The 22,194-nt window shown below is 37.5% G+C and overlaps 1 protein-coding gene across 28 annotated transcripts in view; it reads right to left on the bottom strand.

Moving 5' to 3' along the window:
* Positions 1–22,194, bottom strand: part of EML5 (EMAP like 5) — a 161,400-nt gene that overhangs the window by 101,088 nt on the left and 38,118 nt on the right. For all 28 annotated transcript variants that reach the window (XR_015133870.1, XR_015133873.1, XR_015133880.1 and 25 more), the window contains 5 exons: positions 21,137–21,205; positions 20,065–20,250; positions 14,600–14,735; positions 12,686–12,887; positions 449–586 (listed from right to left, as the gene is read on the bottom strand). Coding sequence is in view for 11 of the 28 variants with exons in the window: in XM_086319246.1 (XP_086175372.1) it covers positions 449–586; positions 12,686–12,887; positions 14,600–14,735; positions 20,065–20,250; positions 21,137–21,205 (731 nt within the window). In the remaining 17 variants the exon portion in view is untranslated. The remainder of the gene's footprint in view (positions 1–448; positions 587–12,685; positions 12,888–14,599; positions 14,736–20,064; positions 20,251–21,136; positions 21,206–22,194) is intronic.

The raw sequence follows: 22,194 nt of genomic DNA, 5'->3' as shown, positions 1-22,194 counted from the left end.
ACAAGATGTTAACTGCTTTAACAATTTCTTTAAACTTTCTAACTATCCAAGTGAAGGAGGAGATGCAGGCACTTTTTTCCAAAGCATAAAGCTGCAAACAGCAACAAAACTATTCACTCATCTTTAACTGTTTCAAGGTCTCCTTCTCCCTATTCTATGGCAGAAGATCATTACTGAAAATCAATACTACCAAGAAATAGAAATCAAGACCCAAACTTGTCTCAAAATTTTATTCATTAATTTACTAAGCAGTCTTAATCTTCAAAACCAAAGTTTGAGTTAATTTTCTGACAAAGCCATTTTTATAAACATATTTTTTTATATTTCATGAAACTAATATCTGAAAAATATATTAATAAGGGAGAGGGAAAAGTGGGTAAATGTAGGCATTACAGACTCCATCTCACTTAACAGAAGCTTGTGTTCCTATTTCTTCCCTAACACATACCTTACTCTAAGTACAGTGAACGAGCCATCCTTCATTCCAAGGGCAAGGTGGATCCCATCTACGTTTACAGCTGCACAACGAATTGGTTCTTCCATATTACACCTTGCTATTAGTGCATGATCAACCAGGCTCCATATTCTGTAACATTTAATTAAAATAAAAGAGTAGTTAGCTAATGTGTGCTTTAAAATGTTAGAATATATGAAAAAATGTTGGTTAAAATAATAATTTCATTTTAAGGAAGAAAGATAAATATAGGTTTATAACTGTATGCTCTGTAGCAAAGAATTCTTATCTACAAACTAGAAATACTGTTAATACTTAAAATGACAAGTGTTAATAAATCCTTTATTTTTAAGACAATGTAATGACATTAATTTTTTCTAATCAGTTATTTTAGATAGATGATTTCTACCCTGATAAAAGGGGACATCTATCTATCTATCTATCTATCTATCTATAGTATACTGACATATGTATACACCATATTTATAGTCTTTTAACTTAAGAGTGACACTTCAGATTATGCAAATTCAGTCTTTTCCAGACTCTAATGTTAAAAAACTGCAACAAGTAGTAAAAAATACCCATTGTTTGAAAGTTAAGAATTATACTTCCAAATAACCTGAACAAAGACCAAAATTACCAATGAAAATTAGTAACATTTTGAATTAAACTATAACAAACTTTTACAGATTATATCTCACTTCTAGTGATTGGTCTGTTCAAGTTTTGTTTCTTCTTGACTCAATTATCACAGTTATGCCACTAGAAATCTATCCATTTCTTCTATGTTGTCCAGTTTGTTGGCATATAAATGTTCACAGTATGCTGTAACAACATTTTTTTGTATTTCTGTGGTATCAGTTATTTTTTCCTCTTTTTCATTTCTTATTTTGTTTGGTTGGGTCCTTTCTCTTTTCTTCTTGGTGAGTCTGACCAGAGGTTTGTCAATTTGTTCATCTTTTCAAAATATCAGCTCTTGGTTTTATTGATCTTTTCTCTTAAAAAATATTCTCTATTTATTTCCTATTTGGTCTTTATTGTTTCCTTCCTTCTGCTTACTCTGGGTTTTGCTTGTTCTTCTCTTTCTAATTCTTGTAGGTGGTAGGTTAGGTTGCTTGAAATTTTTCTTGTTTCTGGAGGAAGGCCTCTATCACTATAAATCTCCCTACTAAAACTGTTTCTGCTACATCCATAGATTTGTAAAGTTGTATTTTCACTTTTGCATGTGTCTACCTAACTCTATGATTTCTTCTTTGATTTCATCATCAACCCATCTATTTTTTAATAGCATGCTATTTAGTCTCGGGATCTACCAGCCTGGGGCTGCCCTGCTGGCTCACTCAGCTGATAAAGAATCCACCTGCAACGTGGGAGACCTGGGTTCGATCCCTGGGTTGGGAGGATCCCCTGGAGAAGGGAAAGGCTACCCACTCCAGTATTCTGGCCTGGGGAACTAACGCCACGGACCGTAGAGTCCATGGGGTCATAAAGAGTCAGACACTACTGAACGACTTTCACTCACTCACACTATTTAGTCTCCAAGTGGTTGTTCTTTTCCAGTTTTTTGTTCTATGGCTTATTCCCAGTTTTATACTGTTGTGGTCAGAAAGGATGCTTGAAATAATTTCTAGTATCTTAAAATTGCTAAGGCTTGTTTTTTGACCTAGTATGTGATCCATCCCAGATAATGTTTCAAGTGCAATTGGAATGAAAGGGTATTCCAGCCTTTTTTTTTCCTTAATTGGATATCAATTAAGTCCAACTGATCTATTGTGTAATTCAGAACTTCTGTTGCCTTGGTAGTTTTTGTCTGGATGATTTGTCCACTGATGTCAGTGGAGTGTTAAAGCCTACTATTATTGCATTACTGTAAATGTCTCCCTTCATGTCTGTATTTGTTCTATATATGTAGATGTTCCTATATTGGGTACTAGTGGTAAAGAACCCACCTATGTGGGTTCTATTTCTAGGTTGGGAGAATCCCCTGGAGGAGGGCATGGCAACCCACTCCAGTGTTCTTGTGTGGAGAAATCCCATGGACAGAGGAGCCTGGCAGGTTACAGTCCATAGGGTTGCAAAGGGTCAGACACATCTGAAGCTTACCATACATGCACATGTGCACATGTTGGGTACGTATATGCTAACAAATGCAATATTCTCCTCTTATATTGATTTATTACTATATGGTGTCCTTCTTTTATTGCTATCTCCACTTTCTTGCTGTTTCCAATTTGCATGAAATATCTTTTTCCTTTCCTTCACATTTTTCACTCTTTGTGTTTTTTGCCCTGAAGTGAGTCTTCTGTAGGCAGTATATTGGAGATTCTTTTTTTTTTTAAATCCAATCTGCCACTCTGTCTTTTAACCAGAGTATTTAGTCCACTGACAATATGCAAAAATACGGAATGCTGGCTGGATGAAGCACAAGCGGGAATCAAGATTGCTGGGAGAAACATCAATAACCTCAGATATGCAGATGATACCACCCTTGTAGTGGAAAGTGAAGAACTAAATAGCCTCTTGATGAAAGTGAAAGAGGAGAGTGAAAAAGTTGGCTTAAAATTCAACAGTCAAAAAATGAAGATCATGGCATCCGGTCCCAAAACTTCATGGCAAATAGATGGGGAAACAATGGAAACAGTGAGAGACTTTATTTTGGGGGGCTCCAAAAGCACTGCAGATGGTGACTACAGCCATGAAATTAAAAGATGCTTGCCCCTTGTAAGAAAAGTTACGACCAACCTAAACAGCATGTTAAAAAACAGAGATATCACTTTGCCGACAAAGGTCCATCTAGTCAAAGCTATGGTTTTTCCAGTGGTCATGTATGGATGTGAGAGTTGGACTACCAAGAAAACTGAGCACTGAAGAATGGATGCTTCTGAACCGTGGTGTTGGAAAAGACTCTTGAGAGTCCCCTGGACTGCAAGGAGAGCCAACCAGTCCATCCTAAAGGAAATCAGTCCTGAATATTCACTGGAAGGACTGATGCTGAAGCTCCAATATTTTGGCCACCTGATGTAAAGAACTAACTGCTTAGAAAAGACCCTGATGCTGGGAAAGACTGAAGGCTGGAGAAGGGGATGAGATGGTTGGATGGCATCACTGACCGGATGGACATGAGTTTGAGCAAGCTCTGGGAGTTGGTGATGGACAGGGAGGCCTGATGCGCTGCAGTCCATGGAGTCACAAAGAGTCAGACACGACTGAACTGAACTGACATTAAAAGTAATTATTGATAAGTATGTACTTATTGCCATGTTAATAAATTTTCCAGTGATTTATGCAGTTCTTCATTTCTTCCCTTTTTGTTTTTCCTTTTGTGGCTTTATGATTTTCTTTTGTAGTACCTTGAGTTCCTTTCTCTTTGGTTTTTATGAACCTACTGTATATTTTTGACTTTTCATTACCATAGAGTTCAAGTATATTAACTCATAACTATATCAGCAATATTCAAGTTCAAACACATTCTATAAGATTTACATTTTTATAACTCCCTCTCCAACATTTTGAGATTTTGATATCTGATGTCTTATTTTACATCTCCATACTTATCCTTTTACTGTTTATTATAATCATAATCACTTCTACAATTTTTTTTGCACACTTCTACAACTTTAAACTGTTTTTAAATTTATATGTGGTTTATTGAAGTGACCGTCAATCCCTACTATATATTTGCCTTTCTTATTGTGATTTTTCCCTTTCATACAGATTCTTGATTCTTTTCTGTTTACAGAATATCCTTCAATATTTCTTTCAGGATAGGTGCAGTACTGCCCAAGTCTTCTTTGTCTTAAAAATTCTTTATCTCTCCTATTCTAAATGATAATCTTGCTGGACAGAGTATCCTAGGTTGAAGGGTTTTTTTCCCTTTCAGGATTTTGAATACATGTCATTCCATTCTGGCCTGAAAAGTGTTCACAGAGAAATCAGCTGTTAGCTTTATGGAAGTTCCCTTGTAATGGACTCTTTTTTCTCTTGCTCTATTTAGAATCCTCTTTAACTTTTGTCATTTTAATTATATGTCTAGGTGTGGGTTTGTTTGAATTCATTTCATTTGGGACCCTCTGTTCTTCCTGTATCTGTATACCTGTTTCTTTCTTTAGGTTTGAGAAGTTTTTAGCTCTAACATCTTCAAATACATTTTTTATCTCCTTCTCTCTCATTTCTCCTTCTGGAACTCCTATTATACATAGGCTGGCACATTTTTCTTTATCCTATAGGTCTCATATATTGCTCTTTTTTCCATTTTGTCTTTCTGTCTGCTATTCTGATTGGATGATGTCCATTATTCAGATCACTTCTTCATCCTTCTGTGTCGTTTAGTCAGCTATTGTTGCTTCTAGATTGCTTTTTGCAGAGAAGGCAATGGCACCCCACTCCAGTACTCTTGCCTGGAAACTCCAATGGACGGAGGAGCCTGGTGGGCTGCAGTCTATGGGGTTGCTAAGAGTCAGACACGACTGAGCGACTTCACTTTCACTTTTCACTTTCATGCATTGGAGAAGGAAATGGCAACCCACTCCAGTGTTCTTGCCTGGACAATCCCAGAGATGGGGGAGCTTGGTGGGCTGCCATCTGTGGGGTCGCACAGAGTTGGACACGACTGACGTGACTTAGCAGCAGCAGCAGCAGATTGCTTTTTATCTCAGTAACTGACTTATCTATTTTCTGTGTTGTCTATTTTTGACTGGTTCATCTTTATGGTTTTTAATTCCTTGTTACAGTGATCTGCATTCCTATCAATAATCTTTCCTAATTAATTTAGCATTTTTATTTCACCTTTTTGTACTTGGGGTCTGGTAGACTGGTGACCTCTGTTTCATTATTTGTAATCTTTCAGGGAATTTCTCTTGTTCTTTTAATTGGGAGTAGTTCATCTGCCTTTTCATTTTACTTTCTTTTTTAAATTTATTTTTAATTGGAGGGTAATTGCTTTACAATACTGTGCTGGTTTCTGCTGTACAACGTGGATCAGTCATAACTATACATATATATCTCTCCTCCCCCTAGAGCCTCCCTCCCACTCTGTCTCTATAAATTTAGAAGAAACTGTTTTATACTATAATCTTATAGAGCTGTTTTTAAGATGATTTTATGTGTGAGTGTCCCTGTGTAGACTATGTGTGTCCAATGCCTTTGGTGCGAGGGTTGGCTTTGGGATGAATGCCAGTCACATCTTTTCCCAGGGTATGCTAGCCATTATCCCCTTGACAGGCAGGCAGAGGTGCTGGAGGATCTAAAGCCTGTTCAGGGAGTATAGCAGGACTTCCTCTCTGCTCCATGGCTATTGCCACTCTGTCAAGGACAAGACTGCCTTCTCAGCTGTTGCAGTAGAAGCCCTGATGATTGGGTTTGACGAGGCTCTGTTGCCGTTGAACATGTGCCCTGCCCCAAAGGAAGCGAGTGCTGAAGCAAGTGATGCTTGTGCACTCACAGAGGACCTACATGCAACCTGTGCAGGCATCCATGGCTCTGTTTAGAAGCAGGCTGAGATTACATCCCTTCCTCTGTTATCTTCAGCCCAGATCTGTTACAAGGCTGTGGTGTGGAACAGGCTGAGGCTGGGCATCAGGGTGTTGTGGCTGTAGGAACTGAGGGGCTGCACTGCTGCCAGAGATCTGGGCTGCCTCAGTGGCAGTCTTTGCCCAGGATCTGTCTGCCCCAGGTCGAGCACGAATCTGCAGTGTGCAGTGGGTGGGACCAGGGAACACTGCTGGGAGGCCAACTGCTGCATGCTCCTGTGTGTGATGACAATGGTTGCTACCACCCTGAGCCCCGTGGTCTGTCTCTGTGTCATTTCCCAGGGCCTGGTTGGCCTAAATTGTGTGCCAGGCTGTGGTGGAGTGAGCAGGGCCAGGACGTTTGCTCCACTCAGACTGAAGAGTGTGGGTGTGGTAGCAGCCATCAGCACAAGGCTCTCTCCATCTTGGCTACTGGCAAGTCAACGTGTGCCCACTTCTTCAAAATGGAGTCTAGACTTGAGGCCTCTGTCTGTCCCAGTGGCTGTCCCAGAAAGCAAGGGGGCTTATCTCCTCTGCACTGGACCCTAGAACTGGTTCGGCCAGATTGTGGCTCAGCCTGCTCGCTCTCCAGGGCTAGGTCCTCCCATGCAGACTGACTCCTTTCAAATCCCTCCCAGGGGTGCAGGTTCCAACCTGATACTTTCATTTCCATCCTACCAAGTCACATGAAGATCTTTCTTGCAGCTCTGGTTGTATAGGAGTTCTGCCAGTTTCCAATTAGTTTTCTGTGAGAATGCTTCCATATGTAGATATATTTTTGATGTATTTGTGGAGGGGAAGTGAGCTCCACATCTTCCTACTGTGCATTCTTGATCCCCCTCATTTTTACATTTGTAAATGTTTGAAAAAAATTATCAAAGAATAACATTTTGAGTCATGAGAAAATTATATGAAATTCAAACTCAGATTCCAGTGTCTACAGATCAAGTTTTATGGGAACACAGCCACCCTGCCCTGTTTTCATACTGTCTGTGGCTGCTTTCACACTGCAGAGGCAGAGTTGAATGCTTACAGAACAGAGGCAGATGGTGGCACTCATCACCTCGTTCGGCTCCTCTGATGCACTACAAATTACACTGACACTATTATAACCCAACAGAATCTCAACTGCTACGTGTATTGTCACATCATGGCGTTTTATTATTTTTTATCTCCAATACATACCCATCACATCATAACAAGAAAGAAAAAAGAGAAAACTGAATGAATGTTGTGTTTTAAGGCACAGTAGAGTGTGGATTACGCAACTACTGAATTAGATGATAAAGCACTATGTTTATTATTCAATGATATTATAGCTATCCTAAAAGAGTACAAAGGTACATTAACATTACCAGACTAAGCACTTATCATGATATTTTCAACTCACAGGAAAGCAATAGTCAGAAAAATTAGAAAATTTAAAATCTCATTGTAGCAGAATTTCTTTACACATTCAAAAATTAAAATGAGGTTTTACTTTAAAAAACCTACGAAGAAAGTAAAAAAACCAAGTGGCTCATTTTTTAGACAAGCAAAGAAAGTTGCTTATTGGTAATGGATTAACTAAATCATTTGGATTGTTGCAGCTGAAGAACTCTCTCCAGAAAAAATAAATTTGTTTAAGACAATTAGCCATTGGGTGAGAACAGTTGCTTACAGAGTTGAGGGTTTGGGAATAACACCAACAGTTAATTAAAAACAAGGCAACTACTTTTTTAATTGGAGGCTAATTACTTTACAATATTGTATTGGTTTTGCCATACATCAACATGAATCCGCCACAGGTGTAAACGTGTTCCCACTCCTGAACCCCCCTCCCACCTCCCTCCCCATACCATCCCTCTGGGTCATCCCAGTGCACCAGCCCCAAGCATCCTGTATCCTGTGTTGAACCTGGACTGGCGATTCATTTCTTATATGATATTATACATGTTTCAATGCCATTCTCCCAAATCATACCCCCACCCCCACCCCAGAGTCCAAAAGACTGTTCTATACATCTGTGTCTCTTTTGCTGTCTCGCATACAGGGTTATCGTTACCATCTTTCTAAATTCCATATATATGCGTTAGTATACTATATTAGTGTTTTTCTTTCTGGCTTACTTCACTCTGTATAATAGGCTCCAGTTTCACCCACCTCAATAGAACTGATTCAAATGTATTCTTTTTAATGGCTGGGTAATACTCCATTGTGTATATGTACCACAGCTTTCTTATCCATTCGTCTGCTGATGGACATCTAGGTTGCTTCCATGTCCTGGCTATTACAAACAGTGCTGCGATGAACACTGGGGTACATGTGTCTCTTTCAATTCTGGTTTCCTCGGTGTGTATGCCCAGCAGTGGGATTGCTGGGTCGTATGGCAGTTCTATTGCCAGTTTTTTAAGGAATCTCCATACTGTTCTCCATAGTGGCTGTATTAGTTTGCATTCCCACCAACAGTGTAAGAGGGTTCCCTTTGCTCCACATCCTCTCCAGCATTTACTGCTTGTAGACTTTTGGATTGCAGCCATTCTGACTGGCATGAAATGGTACCTCACTGTGGTTTTGATTTGCATTTCTCTGATAATGAGTGATGTTGAGCATCTTTTCATATGTTTGTTAGCCATCTGTATGTCTTCTTTGAATTGTCTATTTAGTTCTTTGGCCATTTTTTGATTGGGTTGTTTATTTTTCTGGAATTGAGCTGCAGGAGTTGCTTGTATATTTTTGAGATTAGTTGTTTGTCAGTTGCTTCATTTGCTATTATTTTCTCCCATTCTGAAGGCTGTCTTTTCACCTTGTTTATAGTTTCTTTTGTTGTGCAGAAGCTTTTAATTTTAATTAGATCCCATTTGTTTATTTTTGCTTTTATTTCCAATATTCTGGGAGGTGGGTCATAGAGGATCCTGCTGCGATTTATGTCGGAGAGTGTTTTGCCTATGTTCTCCTCTAAGAGTTTTATAGTTTCCAGTCTTACGTTTAGACCTTTAATCCATTTGGAGTTTATTTTTGTGTATGGTGTTAGAAAGTGATCTAGTTTCATTCTTTTACAAGTGGTTGACCAGTTTTCCCAGCACTACTTGTTAAAGAGATTGTCTTTTCTCCATTGTATATTCTTGCTTCCTCTGTCAAAGATCAGGTGTCCACAGGTGTGTGGGTTTATCTCTGGGCTCTCTATTTTGTTCTATTAGTCTATATTTCTGTCTTTGTGCCAGTACCATACTGTCTTGATGACTGTGGCTTTGTAGTAGAGCCTGAAGTCAGGCAGGTTGATTCCTCCAGTTCCATTCTTCTTCCTCAAGACTGCTTTGGCTATTCGAGGTTTTTTGTATTTCCATATAAATTGTGAGATTATTTGTTCTAGCTCTGTAAAAAATACCGTTGGTAGCTTGATAGGGATTGCATTGAATCTATAGATTGCTTTGAGTAGTATACTCATTTTCACTATATTGATTCTTCCGATCCACGAACATAGTAAAACAAGGCAAATACTTTTGAGTGGTTTTCCTAGAGTCTTGATAAGTCAACAAATGTTATTGTTACTACTAAGTGGTTTATTTGAGGAGTCAATGCCAAGTTTGAAGTGATAAATAATGAGCTTTTATGAATAGTTTGCATGGAATAACTACAGGCTAGAATATTTTCAAAGACACTAGTGAGAAAGCAGTCATCCAGCACAACATCAAGTGGACTCAGACTCGGGTAAAAAATATGTAGGGGGGATTGGCTTATAGACAAATTATAAAGCCTATAAAAGTTAAGGTGTTTAAAGCCTTACGATTATTCACCATATTATTTCTTCACAATTTTGCACACATACACACACAATCTTGAATCATGTCTTTTAGAACCAATAATGTTAACAGTGAACTTCATTTTCTCCAGTGGATTTAACCATTGTTGGTTCTGAGTTTTTGTTAGGAAAAGAAGCTAAAAATCCTGACTTGCCCTATAACACTTTCCAATTAAAACTTCCCCACTTTTGCTATTTGGGGAGATGCTAGTTTGGGAAAGATCCTGGTGTTCTTACGTGTTGCAGGTAGTAATACATCCTTTCTTCTCTTGATCTTTGCTTTGACTGTGTCTTTTGGTTTGACACCCACCAAGAGGTGAACCCAGTTTTCAGGCAACACAATTACTTTTTAAAGGACCAGCTGCCCTTTTTATGAAAGCAGCCAGTACCAGCTGTCCTCCTAAAATGGAAGAAACTCCTAGCAAATCATGTGAGTCAAGTGTAGCCCCACACCAAGTTTCCATGTGGACAGTGCTATGGCATCTTCTATCTACATAAAACCAAGTAGCACAAATATAGTAAGTGGCATGATTGATTAACATACCACTTAAAATATCAGTAGTTACCTGGAAAGAATCAGGTTGCATCCCTATCTCACTTCTTACACTGAAGTAAATTTTACAAAGATTAGGAGTTAAACATAAAAAATAAACCCACTAATACACTAGAAGAATATACTAGAAAACTTTTTAACCTTAGGGAGGATTTCTCTATGCTAGAAAACTCAGAAGTCATAAAAGAAAATGTTGATAAATTCAGATGCATAAAACAAAATAACAACAAAAACTTTTTCATGACAAAAGATCTAAGCATAATAAAGAAGCAAGTAACAAGGTGGTGAAAAGTATTTGCAACTTACATTCCAAAGGTTTAATATCCATAATATGTAAGGAGCTGCTAAAAATAAAGGAGAAAGATATCTACAATGCACAAAAAAATGGCAAGAAATGTGAAGAGGCCATAGAAAGGATTCTATGGAACCAAGTATTTTTTACTTGTAAATATTAAAGAATTATGCACTTTTCTGCTTTTCTTGTGCAAATTTTATCTAGGATAATCAAACAGTTAATGAGGAGAAATTCTTTTTATACAAACATGGTAGCTAAAAAATGAATCATAAATGAAAGAGTTAGAATACAACTACTTGAAACTCAATAACATAACAGATTTAGGTCACATATTCTCGACAGGGGTAATATTGCCCCTCAAAAGCTAAAAATTAGTTCTTAGGGGTGAAAATCTTAACTATTACAGTAGTTTGTGGCTCTCTTAAGTGCCACAGTACAAATACATATATGTATATATACATACACACATTCATATTAATACATTCATACATACAATTTTTTGTGGTGCTAAAATTTCACAGGGAAGGAGTGCAATTAGGGGGAGCAATGTCTTAGTCTCATTAGGAGAGCAACAATTTTTAAAAAGTTTGAGAAGTACTGATCTAGATAACAACCATCAATGGCTGCAAATATGGCAAAAAGGAGACTACATATTACCATCAAACAAGGATACACATTACTACCTAGGAAATATTCTAAGTGAAAATTCCTAACTGACTGCATCTCATCAAACTCTAGATCTAACTATCAGTTTACAGAATACAGGGAAGAGGGAATGCATTAAAATATACTATAGGTATTCAAATCCAGAATGTGGAGAACTCTAAAGGGCAAATATTAAGTTTCTTCAACAAATAAACTGTAAAGAGAAAAATCAGAAAGCGAAGAAGGGAAGCTATAGAATAAAAGAGATTCAAAGGACATATTAACAATTGCAATAAATGGACCTTATTATAAGTCTAATTCTAAGAAGCAAAAGGAATACAGTGATAACAGTGTTGTGGTGGTGTTTAGAGTTATCTTTTAGAGATACAAATGGAAATATTAATACAGATGAAATGGGGACAAAAGACAGTATCAAAGTGGGAAAAGTATCTCAACTGATATCACTGATCAGTGCTTCTCAAACTTTAGTGTCTAGAAAATCCTAAATTGGTGGATTCCTTATACAAGGTCCTGTATAAGGCATGATAAATTTGCATTGCTTACTAGTTCCCTTGTAATGTTGATGAGGCTGGTCTAGGAATCACACTTTAAAAACCAGTCATAGACAAAAGGCTAATTGCTGCTTGCATATATAGACAGGTATAGGATCCTACATTAACATAATTAGAAAAAGACCAATGAACTAAGAGAAAATATGCAAAGAGCTTGAACAAACAAGTCAAAGAAAAGGAAATATAAATGTCCTCTAAACATATGAAAACATACGTTTTTTGATTTGTATGTTGATCATACATTTGATCATACAATTGATCAACATATTGATCCCTCAATATGAGAGAAAAGCATATTTTAAAATATAACAAGGTATCATTTTTCACAGTTTGGGGTGATTAGTGCTGGCAAGAGTGTGGGAGAAAAGGCTCTGTCACACATTGCTGACAGGTGTGTAAATTGTTATTGCCTCTGTGTAAGGCACTATCTATTAAAATTTAAAATGCATGTATCTTTTGAACACTAATAAGCATTTATCACAGAAATATTCTTATTTACACATGGACTAAACAGCAAAGGTACAATGATATTCACTGCAAGCTCTGCATTTAGAAGTACAAAACTGGAGGAACCTAAACTTTCACCAAATGATAGTTTAACTGAATAAACTATAGCACATAGGGGACTATTACACAGCTGTTAAAAGAGGAGGTAGTTCTGTATATTTTTATACGAAACAAACTCCAACTTAGGCTTTTAAGAGAAAAACCCAAATCTTATAAATAGTTGTTAATGCTATACACTGTTGGCATCTGTTATGTTCATTTGTTATATCAAAGCTGATACAATTTAAAACTAAGGTGTTTTTTTTTAAGTTTTTCTTCTGTTGCTCTAAGGACAAATTCCAGCCTATGCAATTACTCTGTGATTTGCTTACCTGACTGAACGGTCATCGCTTCCAGTCACGGCCAAAGGTTTAGTAGGATGGACAGCAAGTGCCCACAGCTCGCCTTCACAATGCCCTTGCATAATTAGGAAAGGCTTGTTTCTTTCATGAACCACAATTTCAAAAATTTCGCCATCCTGTGTTCCAACTAGAATGTGGTCTCCTCGCCAACACACACTCCTCACAGACAAACCTAGTCAAAATGGAATTGTGCTTAAGATCAGTACTGTAATAACAGAATGCTAATCTGCCTAAACCCCTATTAATTTTTGTATCTTTTATGCCTGAGGTGTAAGATAGAAGGAACACATTTTCTTCATTTATCCATGCTGTTTTCTATGTGAAATATTTCTTTTTATATACCCAGTTTCTACCCACCCTTCAAGACATACACTCCTCTTCCTCATTAGTCAACATCAGTCGTAGTCTGATCACTTCCTCAGTCAACGTCTTGTAACACAGTGCATGTCATCCAGAGTAATTATTCAGGGGCTACCCTCATGTGCTTAGTAACTCAGTTGTGTTTGACTCTGCAGCCCAATGGGCTGTAGTGCGTCAGGCTCCTTTGTCCATGGGGATTCTCCAGGTAAGAATAATGCAGAAGGTTGTCATGCCCTCCTCCAGGGGATCTTCCCAACCCAGGTCTCCTACATTGCAGGTGGATTCTTTACCATTTGAGCCACTAGGGAAGCCCATAACTACCACCATGCTGCTGCTACTGCTGCTAAGTCACTTCAGTCGTGTCCGACTCTGTGCAACCCCATAGACGGCAACCCACCAGGCTCCCCTGTCCCTGGGATTCTCCAGGCAAGAACATTGGAGTGGGGTGCCATTGCCTTCTCAAACTACCACCATAGAATTTTTTTATTTTTCTCTTAGAATAATCTGATTTTTATGTGTCTATATTTCACCTCTTCAATGCGCTCATAAAATCATTAAGAAGAAAGATTTCTACTTTTTCTGTATACAATCCCTTTTGCAACCTCAGGAAAGCTGGTGTCTCCCTCAGTTTCCTCATTTATATAGTATGGTCAGCAATGAGGTACTGTGTAACTTATAGTGTTATGAGAATCAAATAAGAAGTGTCAAATTATTTTATAAACTTTACAGTACAAAAATGCTCAGCAAAACTCTTGAAAACAGTATAACAGCTAACATTTACTGGATGATCATTATGTACCAGACACTCTCCTAAAATTTTTACATATATTAGCTCATTTAATCCTCTGAGATATTTTTCTCATTTTACAGATGATGGTATGCAGCCCAAGGTCACATGTCTAGTAAGTGACTACAATATGGCATAAACATAGGCCTGTGTAACTCCCAATCCTACTCCTATAATACAATACTAGTGGGTAATACGTTTACTTTTGTAGTGAAAGACTGTTTTATTACATCAAATTTTTAAAAATCCTCCAAAGAAAAAATTATATCTTGGTTGCTGACAAATTTGGATGGAGGAAAAACTCACATATACTTAAACAATCTTAAATTAAGTTAAAATAAGTTAAGATTGCACTTAAACTATCTTAAACAAAAGTTCCTCTAACTCTCAACACATTATTTTCAACAGTTTATTTGCTAAAATTACATTTAGCATTCAAATAGTAAAATGTTTCCAAAATTTAAGGTTACCAAAGTAAGTACTTATCACATCTCTCTGTGGGTCCCATTATAGCTGGCATTAGACAAGAAAAGGAACTTTGTCATAACAGTAAACCTACACAGTCTTCAGGCAAAATTCCTCATCAGCAGAAGGATTTTAATTAAATGTATCCAGTATTGAGGAGTGAAGGTAAGCCTCCTTTACATTTATAAGCACACTTTGAATCTGCGGAGAGAAGGAGACCGCCCTTGACACACTGACTCTGCCTGGTGACGAGGCACCTGCTCTGTCATTACCTTTGTACCCCTGGTCTGTTTCCCTGAGGTCAATCACAGTAATTGGTTTAAAAGTTAAATCCCAAAGACGAATGCAGCCATCTCTGCCGCCAGTAGCAAAGCCTTCTTCACAAGCATTCATGCTAAAAATTCCTGCCTAGAAGAGGGAAAAAAATAATTTAACAATACATGCTTTTTAAGAAAATACACTACATGTGAGAGTAGAAATCCACATAAAGATTTTTTCATATGGCAAAAGAACAGTCAAATGATCAGAAAATACAGATGATGATCCAGAAATAAATCTATGTATATACAGGAACTCATATATGACCAAAATGGTAATTAATGATATAAGAGAAAATGAAGTTAAAACTATAACATATACAAAAATGAATCAGACAAAAGCAAAACATACAGATAAAATTCTAACTATAAAAAAAAAAAAAACAAATATGTTAGAAAAGAGTCAGAAGAACACTTATGTAACTTTCGGCTGTGAAACAACTTTATATAGTACGGAAGTTATCCACAAGCCATAAAGGAAGATTTTTAAATTTTTCATATGAGAAAAGATATAAGTAAAAACAAACAGACTGAGGAAATATTTGCAATGTGTTCAGTTCAGTTCAGTCGCTCAGTCGTGTCCGATTCTTTGCGACCCCATGAATCGCAGCACACCAGGCCTTCAGTCCATCACCAACTCCCAGAGTTCACTCAGACTCACATCCATCGAGTCAGTGATGCCATCTAGCCATCTCATCCTCTGTCGTCCCCTTCTCCTCCTGCCCCCAATCCCTCCCAGCATCAGAGTCTTTTCCAATGAGTCAACTCTTCACATGAGGTGGCCAAAGTATTGGAGTTTCAGCTTTAGCATCATTCCTTCCAAAGAAATCCCAAAGCTGATCTCCTTTAGAATGGACTGGTTGGATATCCTTGCAGTCCAAGGGACTCTCAAGAGTCTTCTCCAACACCACACTTCAAAAGCATCAATTCTTCGGCGCTCAGTTTTCTTCACAGTCCAACTCTCACATCCATACATGACCACAGAAAAACCATAGCCTTGACTAGACGGACCTTTGTTGGCAAAGTAATGTCTCTGCTTTACAACATGCTATTTAGGTTGGTCATAACTTTCCTTCCAAGGAGTAAGCGTATTTTAATTTCATGGCTGCAATCACCATCTGCAGTGATTTTGGAGCCCCCAAAAACAAAGTCTGACACTGTTTCCACTGTTTCCCCATCTACTTCCCATGAAGTGATGGGACCGGATGCCATGATCTTCGTTTTCTGAATGTTGAGCTTTAAGCCAACTTTTTCACTCTCCACTTTCACTTTCATCAAGAGGCTTTTGAGTTCCTCTTCACTTTCTGCCATAAGGGTGGTGTCATCTGCATATCTGAGGTTATTGATATTTCTTCTGGCAATCTTGATTCCAGCCTGTGCTTCTTCCAGTCCAGCGTTTCTTATGATGTACTCTGCATAGAAGTTAAATAAGCAGGGTGACAATATACAGCCTTGACGTACTCCTTCTCCTATTTGGAACCAGTCTGTTGTTCCACGTCCAGTTCTAACTGTTGCTTCCTGACCTGCATATAGGTTTCTCAAAAGGCAGATCAGGTGGTCTGGTATTCCCATCTCTTTCAGAATTTTCCACAGTTCATTGTGATCCACATAGTCAAAGGCTTTGGTATAGTCAATAAAGCAGAAATAGATGTTTTTCTGGAACTCTCTTGCTTTTTCCATGATCCAGCGGATGTTGGCAATTTGATCTCTGGTTCCTCTGCCTTTTCTAAAACCAGCTTGAACGTCTGGAAGTTCACAGTTCACATACTGCTGAAGCCTGGCTTGGAGAATTTTGAGCATTACTTTACTAGCCTGTGAGATGAGTGCAATTGTGCGGTAGTTTGAGCATTCTTTGGCATTGCCTTTCTTTGGGATTGGAATGAAAACTGACCTTTTCCAGTCCTGTGGCCACTGCTGAGTTTTCCAAATTTGCTGGCATATTGAGTGCATCATCTTTCAGGATTTGAAATAGCTCAACTGGAATTCCATCACCTCTACTAGCTTTGTTCGTAGTGATGCTTTCTAAGGCTCACTTGACTTCACATTCCAGGATGTCTGGCTCTAGGTGAGTGATCACACCATTGTGATTATCTTCGTCGTGAAGATCTTTTTTGTACAGTTCTTCTGTGTATTCTTGCCACCTCTTCTTAATATCTTCTGCTTCGTTAGGTCCATACCATTTCTGTCCTTTATCGAGCCCATCTTTGCATGAAATGTTCCCTTGGTATCTCTAATTTTCTTGAAGAGATCTCTAGTCTTTCCCATTCTGTTGTTTTCCTCTATTTCTTTGCATTGATGGCTGAGGAAGGCTTTTTTATCTCTTCTTGCTATTCTTTGGAACTCTGCATTCAGATGCTTGTATCTTCCTTTTCTCCTTTGCTTTTTGCTTCTCTTCTTTTCACAGCTATTTGTAAGGCCTCCTCAGACAGCTATTTTGCTTTTTTGCATTTCTTTTCCATGGGGATGGTCTTGATCCCTGTCTCCGGTACAATGTCACGAACCTCAGTCCATAGTTCATCAGGCACTCTATCTATCAGATCTAGGCCCTTAAATCTATTTCTGACTTCCACTGTATAATCATAAGGAATTTGATTTAGGTCATATGTGAATGGTATAGTGGTTTTCCCTACTTTCTTCAATTTCAGTCTGAATTTGGCAATAAGGAGTTCATGATCTGAGCCACAGTCAGCTCCTGGTCTTGTTTTTGTTGACTGTATAGAGCTTCTCCATCTTTGGCTGCAAAGAATATAATCAATCTGATTTTGGTGTTGACCATCTGGTGATGTCCATGTGTAGAGTCTTCTCTTGTGTTGTTGGAAGAGGGTGTTTGCTATGACCAGTACATTTTCTTGGCAAAACTCTATTAGTCTTTGCCTTGCTTCATTCTGTATTCCAAGGCCAAATATGCCTGTTACTCCAGGTGTTTCTTGACTTCCTACTTTTGCATTCCAGTCCCCTATAATGAAAAGGACATCTTTTTTGGGTGTTAGTTCTAAAAGGTCTTGAGGTCTTCATAGAACCATTCAACTTCAGCTTCTTCAGCGTTACTGGCTGGAGCATAGACTTGGATTACTGTGATATTGAATAGTTTGCCTTGGAAACGAACAGAGATCATTCTGTCGTTTTTGAGATTGCATCCAAGTACTGCATTTCGGACTCTTTTGTTGACCATAATGGCTATTCCATTTCTTCTTGCAATGTGTATGACTGTCAAAATGTGTATGTATATGTCAATGTGTATGACTAACACACAAATAAAATAAAATCCAACAACAACAATAACAAAAAAAAGAGCAAAGGATAAGTAAAGTCAATTAATAGAAAAGGAAATTCAAGTATAGTTGACCCTTGAACAATGCAGGAGTTTTGTGGAGTCAAAAATTCTACTGGAGTCAAAAATTCTAGTATAACTTAGAAGTGAACCTCCACATCCAAGATTTCTCCATATCTGAAGTTCCACAGTAGCAGTGAATTTAACCAACCACAAACTGTGTAGTACTACAAAGCTATGGTTTTTCCAGTAGTCATGCGTGGATGTGAGAGTTGGACCATAAAGAAAGCTGAGAGCCAAAGAATTGATGCTTTCGAACTGTAGTGCTGGAGAAGACTCTTCACAGTCCTTTGGACTACAAGGAGATCAAACCAGTCAACCCTAAAGGAAATCAATCCTGAATATTCACTGGAAGGACTGATGCTAAAGCTGAAACTCTAAACACTTTGGTCACCTATGCAAAGAGCCGACTCACTGGAAAAGGCCCTGATGCTGGGAGAGACTGAAGGCAGGAGAAGAGGGTGACAGAGGATGTGATAGTTGGATGGCATCATCAACTCAATAGATATGGGTTTGAGCAAACTCTGGTAGATAACACACAACTGAGCATAAGCGTGCATGCACGCGCACACACACATGCAGTATTTACTACTGAAAATAATCCCCATACAAGTGGACCCTTGAGGTTCAAACCTATGTTGTTTAAGGGTCAACTGTAGTCAGTAAATATAAGAAATTTCACAAATAGATGGGAAAGAAAATTAAAACAAATAGTTAATATTTTTTACCCAGAAGATAAGCAAAAATTTACAACAGTGATCACATCCTGGGCTAATGACTATGAGGAACAAACTGGTATTTTTATACTGATGGTACAAAATGTGAAATGCCACAACTTTAGCTAGAATCTGCTATTTCTGGTCTTCAGACATTTTGCTGAAAGCAACACCTGCTCTAAGCAGTTCTTAAATATAAGTAACACGAAATGTATTATATATTTAATAGTGATTCATATTAATATGTGTGTGTGTGCTCAGTCAGACATGACTGACTGACTCTTTGCAACCCTATATGGACTGTAGTCCACCAGACTCTTCTGTCCATGGGATTTCCCAGGCAAGAATACTGGAGCAGCTTGCCATTTCTTTCTCCAGGGGATCTTCCTGACCCTGCGACTGAACCCACGTCTCTAGTACATCCTGCACTGGCAGGTGGATTCTTTACCACTATGCCACCTGGGAAGCTCTCATGTTTATATGTTTAATAGCTTTTCTACTTGAGATGTTCCTGATAACAATATGGTGGCTCTATGTTCTCTAGTTCCCTTCACTATGTGAGGGACCCAACTGCTAAAAGGACCAAGTCAAAAAACACTAAAAGGTTTTCTTTTAAAAAAATTTGATCTTGTATTAGAGTATAGCTGATTAACAATGCTGTAATAGTTTCAGGTGAAGAGTAAAGGGACACGCATCCATTCTCCCCCAGACTCCCCTCCCATCCAGGTTGCCACAGAGCATTAAGCAGAGTTCCATGTGCCATACAGTAGGTCCTGTTGGTTACCCATTTTAAACACATCAGTGTGTACATGTCCTTCCCAAACTCCCTATCTCCTCTCTCATTCTTCCCGCCGTGACTTCACTCTCTATGTCTGTGAGATTCTTTCTGAAAAAACACTGAAAGGTTTTAACAACAGATCTTTTTTCCTGGTTTGGTAACTTATTATATGAAAATCTCATGAAGTACAAAAATTTGTCACTCACTCAATCAATGATATTAAAATTAAAAAGTTAATATTATTCTAGTACTATCCCCAAATTTCCCACTGGTAAATTAGCCACAAAAGCACTAGTTTTATTCTAATGTGGTTAATCTAGAATTCTTCTAGGTTAAATTTAACAAGCTTTTTCCAATAATGAAAAAGACACCATACTAAAACAATGGTTTGAACAAAATACTAATTATACTAGTTTAATTGCATAATGTTTGTTCATTGAAATCTTGACAACAAATAGACAAATTAATTCAATTGTAATAGCAGTTTTCAAGTAACTGAATTGATTAGAATGTCTGCTATATTATGGAACTTTTCATTCTAAGACAAGGAAGTAATTAATACCTAAAAGTATTCAAAATATTTAAATATACTTACAGTATGAGCTCCTTGTATTGTTCGTATAAGATTGATTCCTTTCCAAACATATATATCCCCATTGAGTGCGCCAGAATATGTTAATTCATCCCTTGCACAGGCCAGGCACAAGATGGTCTGAAGGTCACCAGTCTTCCCAAAGACCCCTCGTTTTGGGGTCAGAGCATTTCCACATAAACTCCAGAACTAAAAAGTACACAGTATAATCAAATGACCACAGAAGGCTCCTAATATAAATACCTCCAGTACTCTGTGCTATATTAGAGCAGGAGACGAGAAGCTACCCGTGAAGCCCCCTTATGATTCCACAGCACTCAACGTCCACCTCCTCATCCTAGTGCTGCCATTAGCCTCAATGTCACAGCAGACAGACACTGGCTTCAATCCTCACTGTAAGAACAAAGGGGGCTGAACTGGAATATTTTTAAAAATATGCTATTTCCCTTAGTTTTCTGGGAGAAAAAAACTACATAAACTTAGATTAAAAAGTTGGGAATAGGTTAGCAATGAAAGCGAAGCTAATATTCATTTCCTCAGTCACCTTGGTATTTCAAATGCTCAAGAGCCACATTTGTCCAGTGGTCACTCTATAGCAGAGCACCGAGGTGGATTCTAGAACAACAGTTCTTAACTCCTGCTGAGCATCAGAATCATTTGAATATCTGGGCTTCACTCTCCAGAGATTCTCTCTCAGTACATCTCAGTGGGGGTTTGGGTATACTATGCTTTAATTTCCCCCAGGTGATTTTAATATGCAGCCGAAGTTGATAATCACTGATTTAGAAGAAAATAACAGACTGAAACTGGGACTTACTGAAAGGAAAAGAACAAGCTATATTTATGCACAGAAATCATGAAGCTTTCAAATTTAAATATCATTAAGTTTCATTGATGAGAGCATTCATTAGCTATTTGAATGGGTAAGTCACAATTTTTTGTCCTTTGAGGCTTCTGATTTTAAACATATGCGTGTGTGTGTGTGTGTGTGTGTGTGTATAAATTGCAGTGTGATGTGTGCTTAGTAGCAGAGAATAAGTAATCATGACGATTATAAGTAAGACTCTTCTAGTACCTTGATATGTTTTACACCACAGCTGACAAGTTTATTTGGCTGGTACAAATCCCAAGAAATATCAAATATCTGTAAAAAATATATATATCAGATTCATTGTTAAGACACTTATTTTGAGAACCATTTAAGAATCCTGTCCAAAAGCCCAAGTAGCCCAAAAGTCTACATATCAGAAAATTATATTCCTCAATAAATAAAAATCAGAATTTTACATTTCTATCAGAAATAAAAAAAATCCTATCAGAAATAAAGTAGCAAAACGAAACAAAACCATTTCTTAGTTTCTATGAACCATATGAAACAACTACTAGAGTGAAAATTAACACCTCTATTTTTAATTTAAAAAAAATTTTTGGTCTATAAACAACAAGAATGATTCAACAGAACTAGGGCATGAGGCAGGTACCTGCATAAATTCTACAGAGGAAAGATAATGAACAGAACATACACTTAACACTTATGCAGCTAGAAATAAAAATAAGAGAACATTTTTGCAGCTTTCTATAACATAGAACTACTTACATAAAGGATCCAAATATTTATTTCACAGTAAAAATTCTGTTTCCAGTTTTCTACATTGTTTAAATTTTTGTTATTGTATAAATTTTGGAAATCCCCAGACTTAATTTCTAAGACTCCGTAAGTTATAAACAAATAAATCTTTGTTACAAAATCAAACAAGAAAAAACCCAGATGAAATAAAATATGCATTAGAAATATGAACTTTAACAATAAATAACACTTAATATTTGAAAAAAAATTTTATAGCAGAAAAAACAATTCTGCTCTATGGTAGTCTTCACCATGTTTCTTTGACAACTGCCTGCATAATCACCTAACATGCTTACTACCTCTAAAAATTTACAAAGTGATAGTTTTTAGTGACAATGAAGAAAGAACACATCTTAAAAATAAACATTTAGCAACTCACCATAATATAGATTAAATGAAAAACATACTGATGAACCTTTAAAAGTACTTTTAATCAGTCTATTTACTAAGTCCAAAGTACTAATGTGTGAAATGCTTTGATCTAAGTAAGTCAGAATACATAACTG

This window comes from Bos grunniens, chromosome 10, assembly GCF_055505025.1.
Source record: "Bos grunniens cultivar Pamir isolate PY7600 chromosome 10, Bosgru_T2T1.0, whole genome shotgun sequence".
In the NCBI taxonomy this organism is placed as follows: domain Eukaryota; kingdom Metazoa; phylum Chordata; class Mammalia; order Artiodactyla; family Bovidae; genus Bos; species Bos grunniens.
This window is presented reverse-complemented; position numbering and strand designations above follow the sequence as displayed.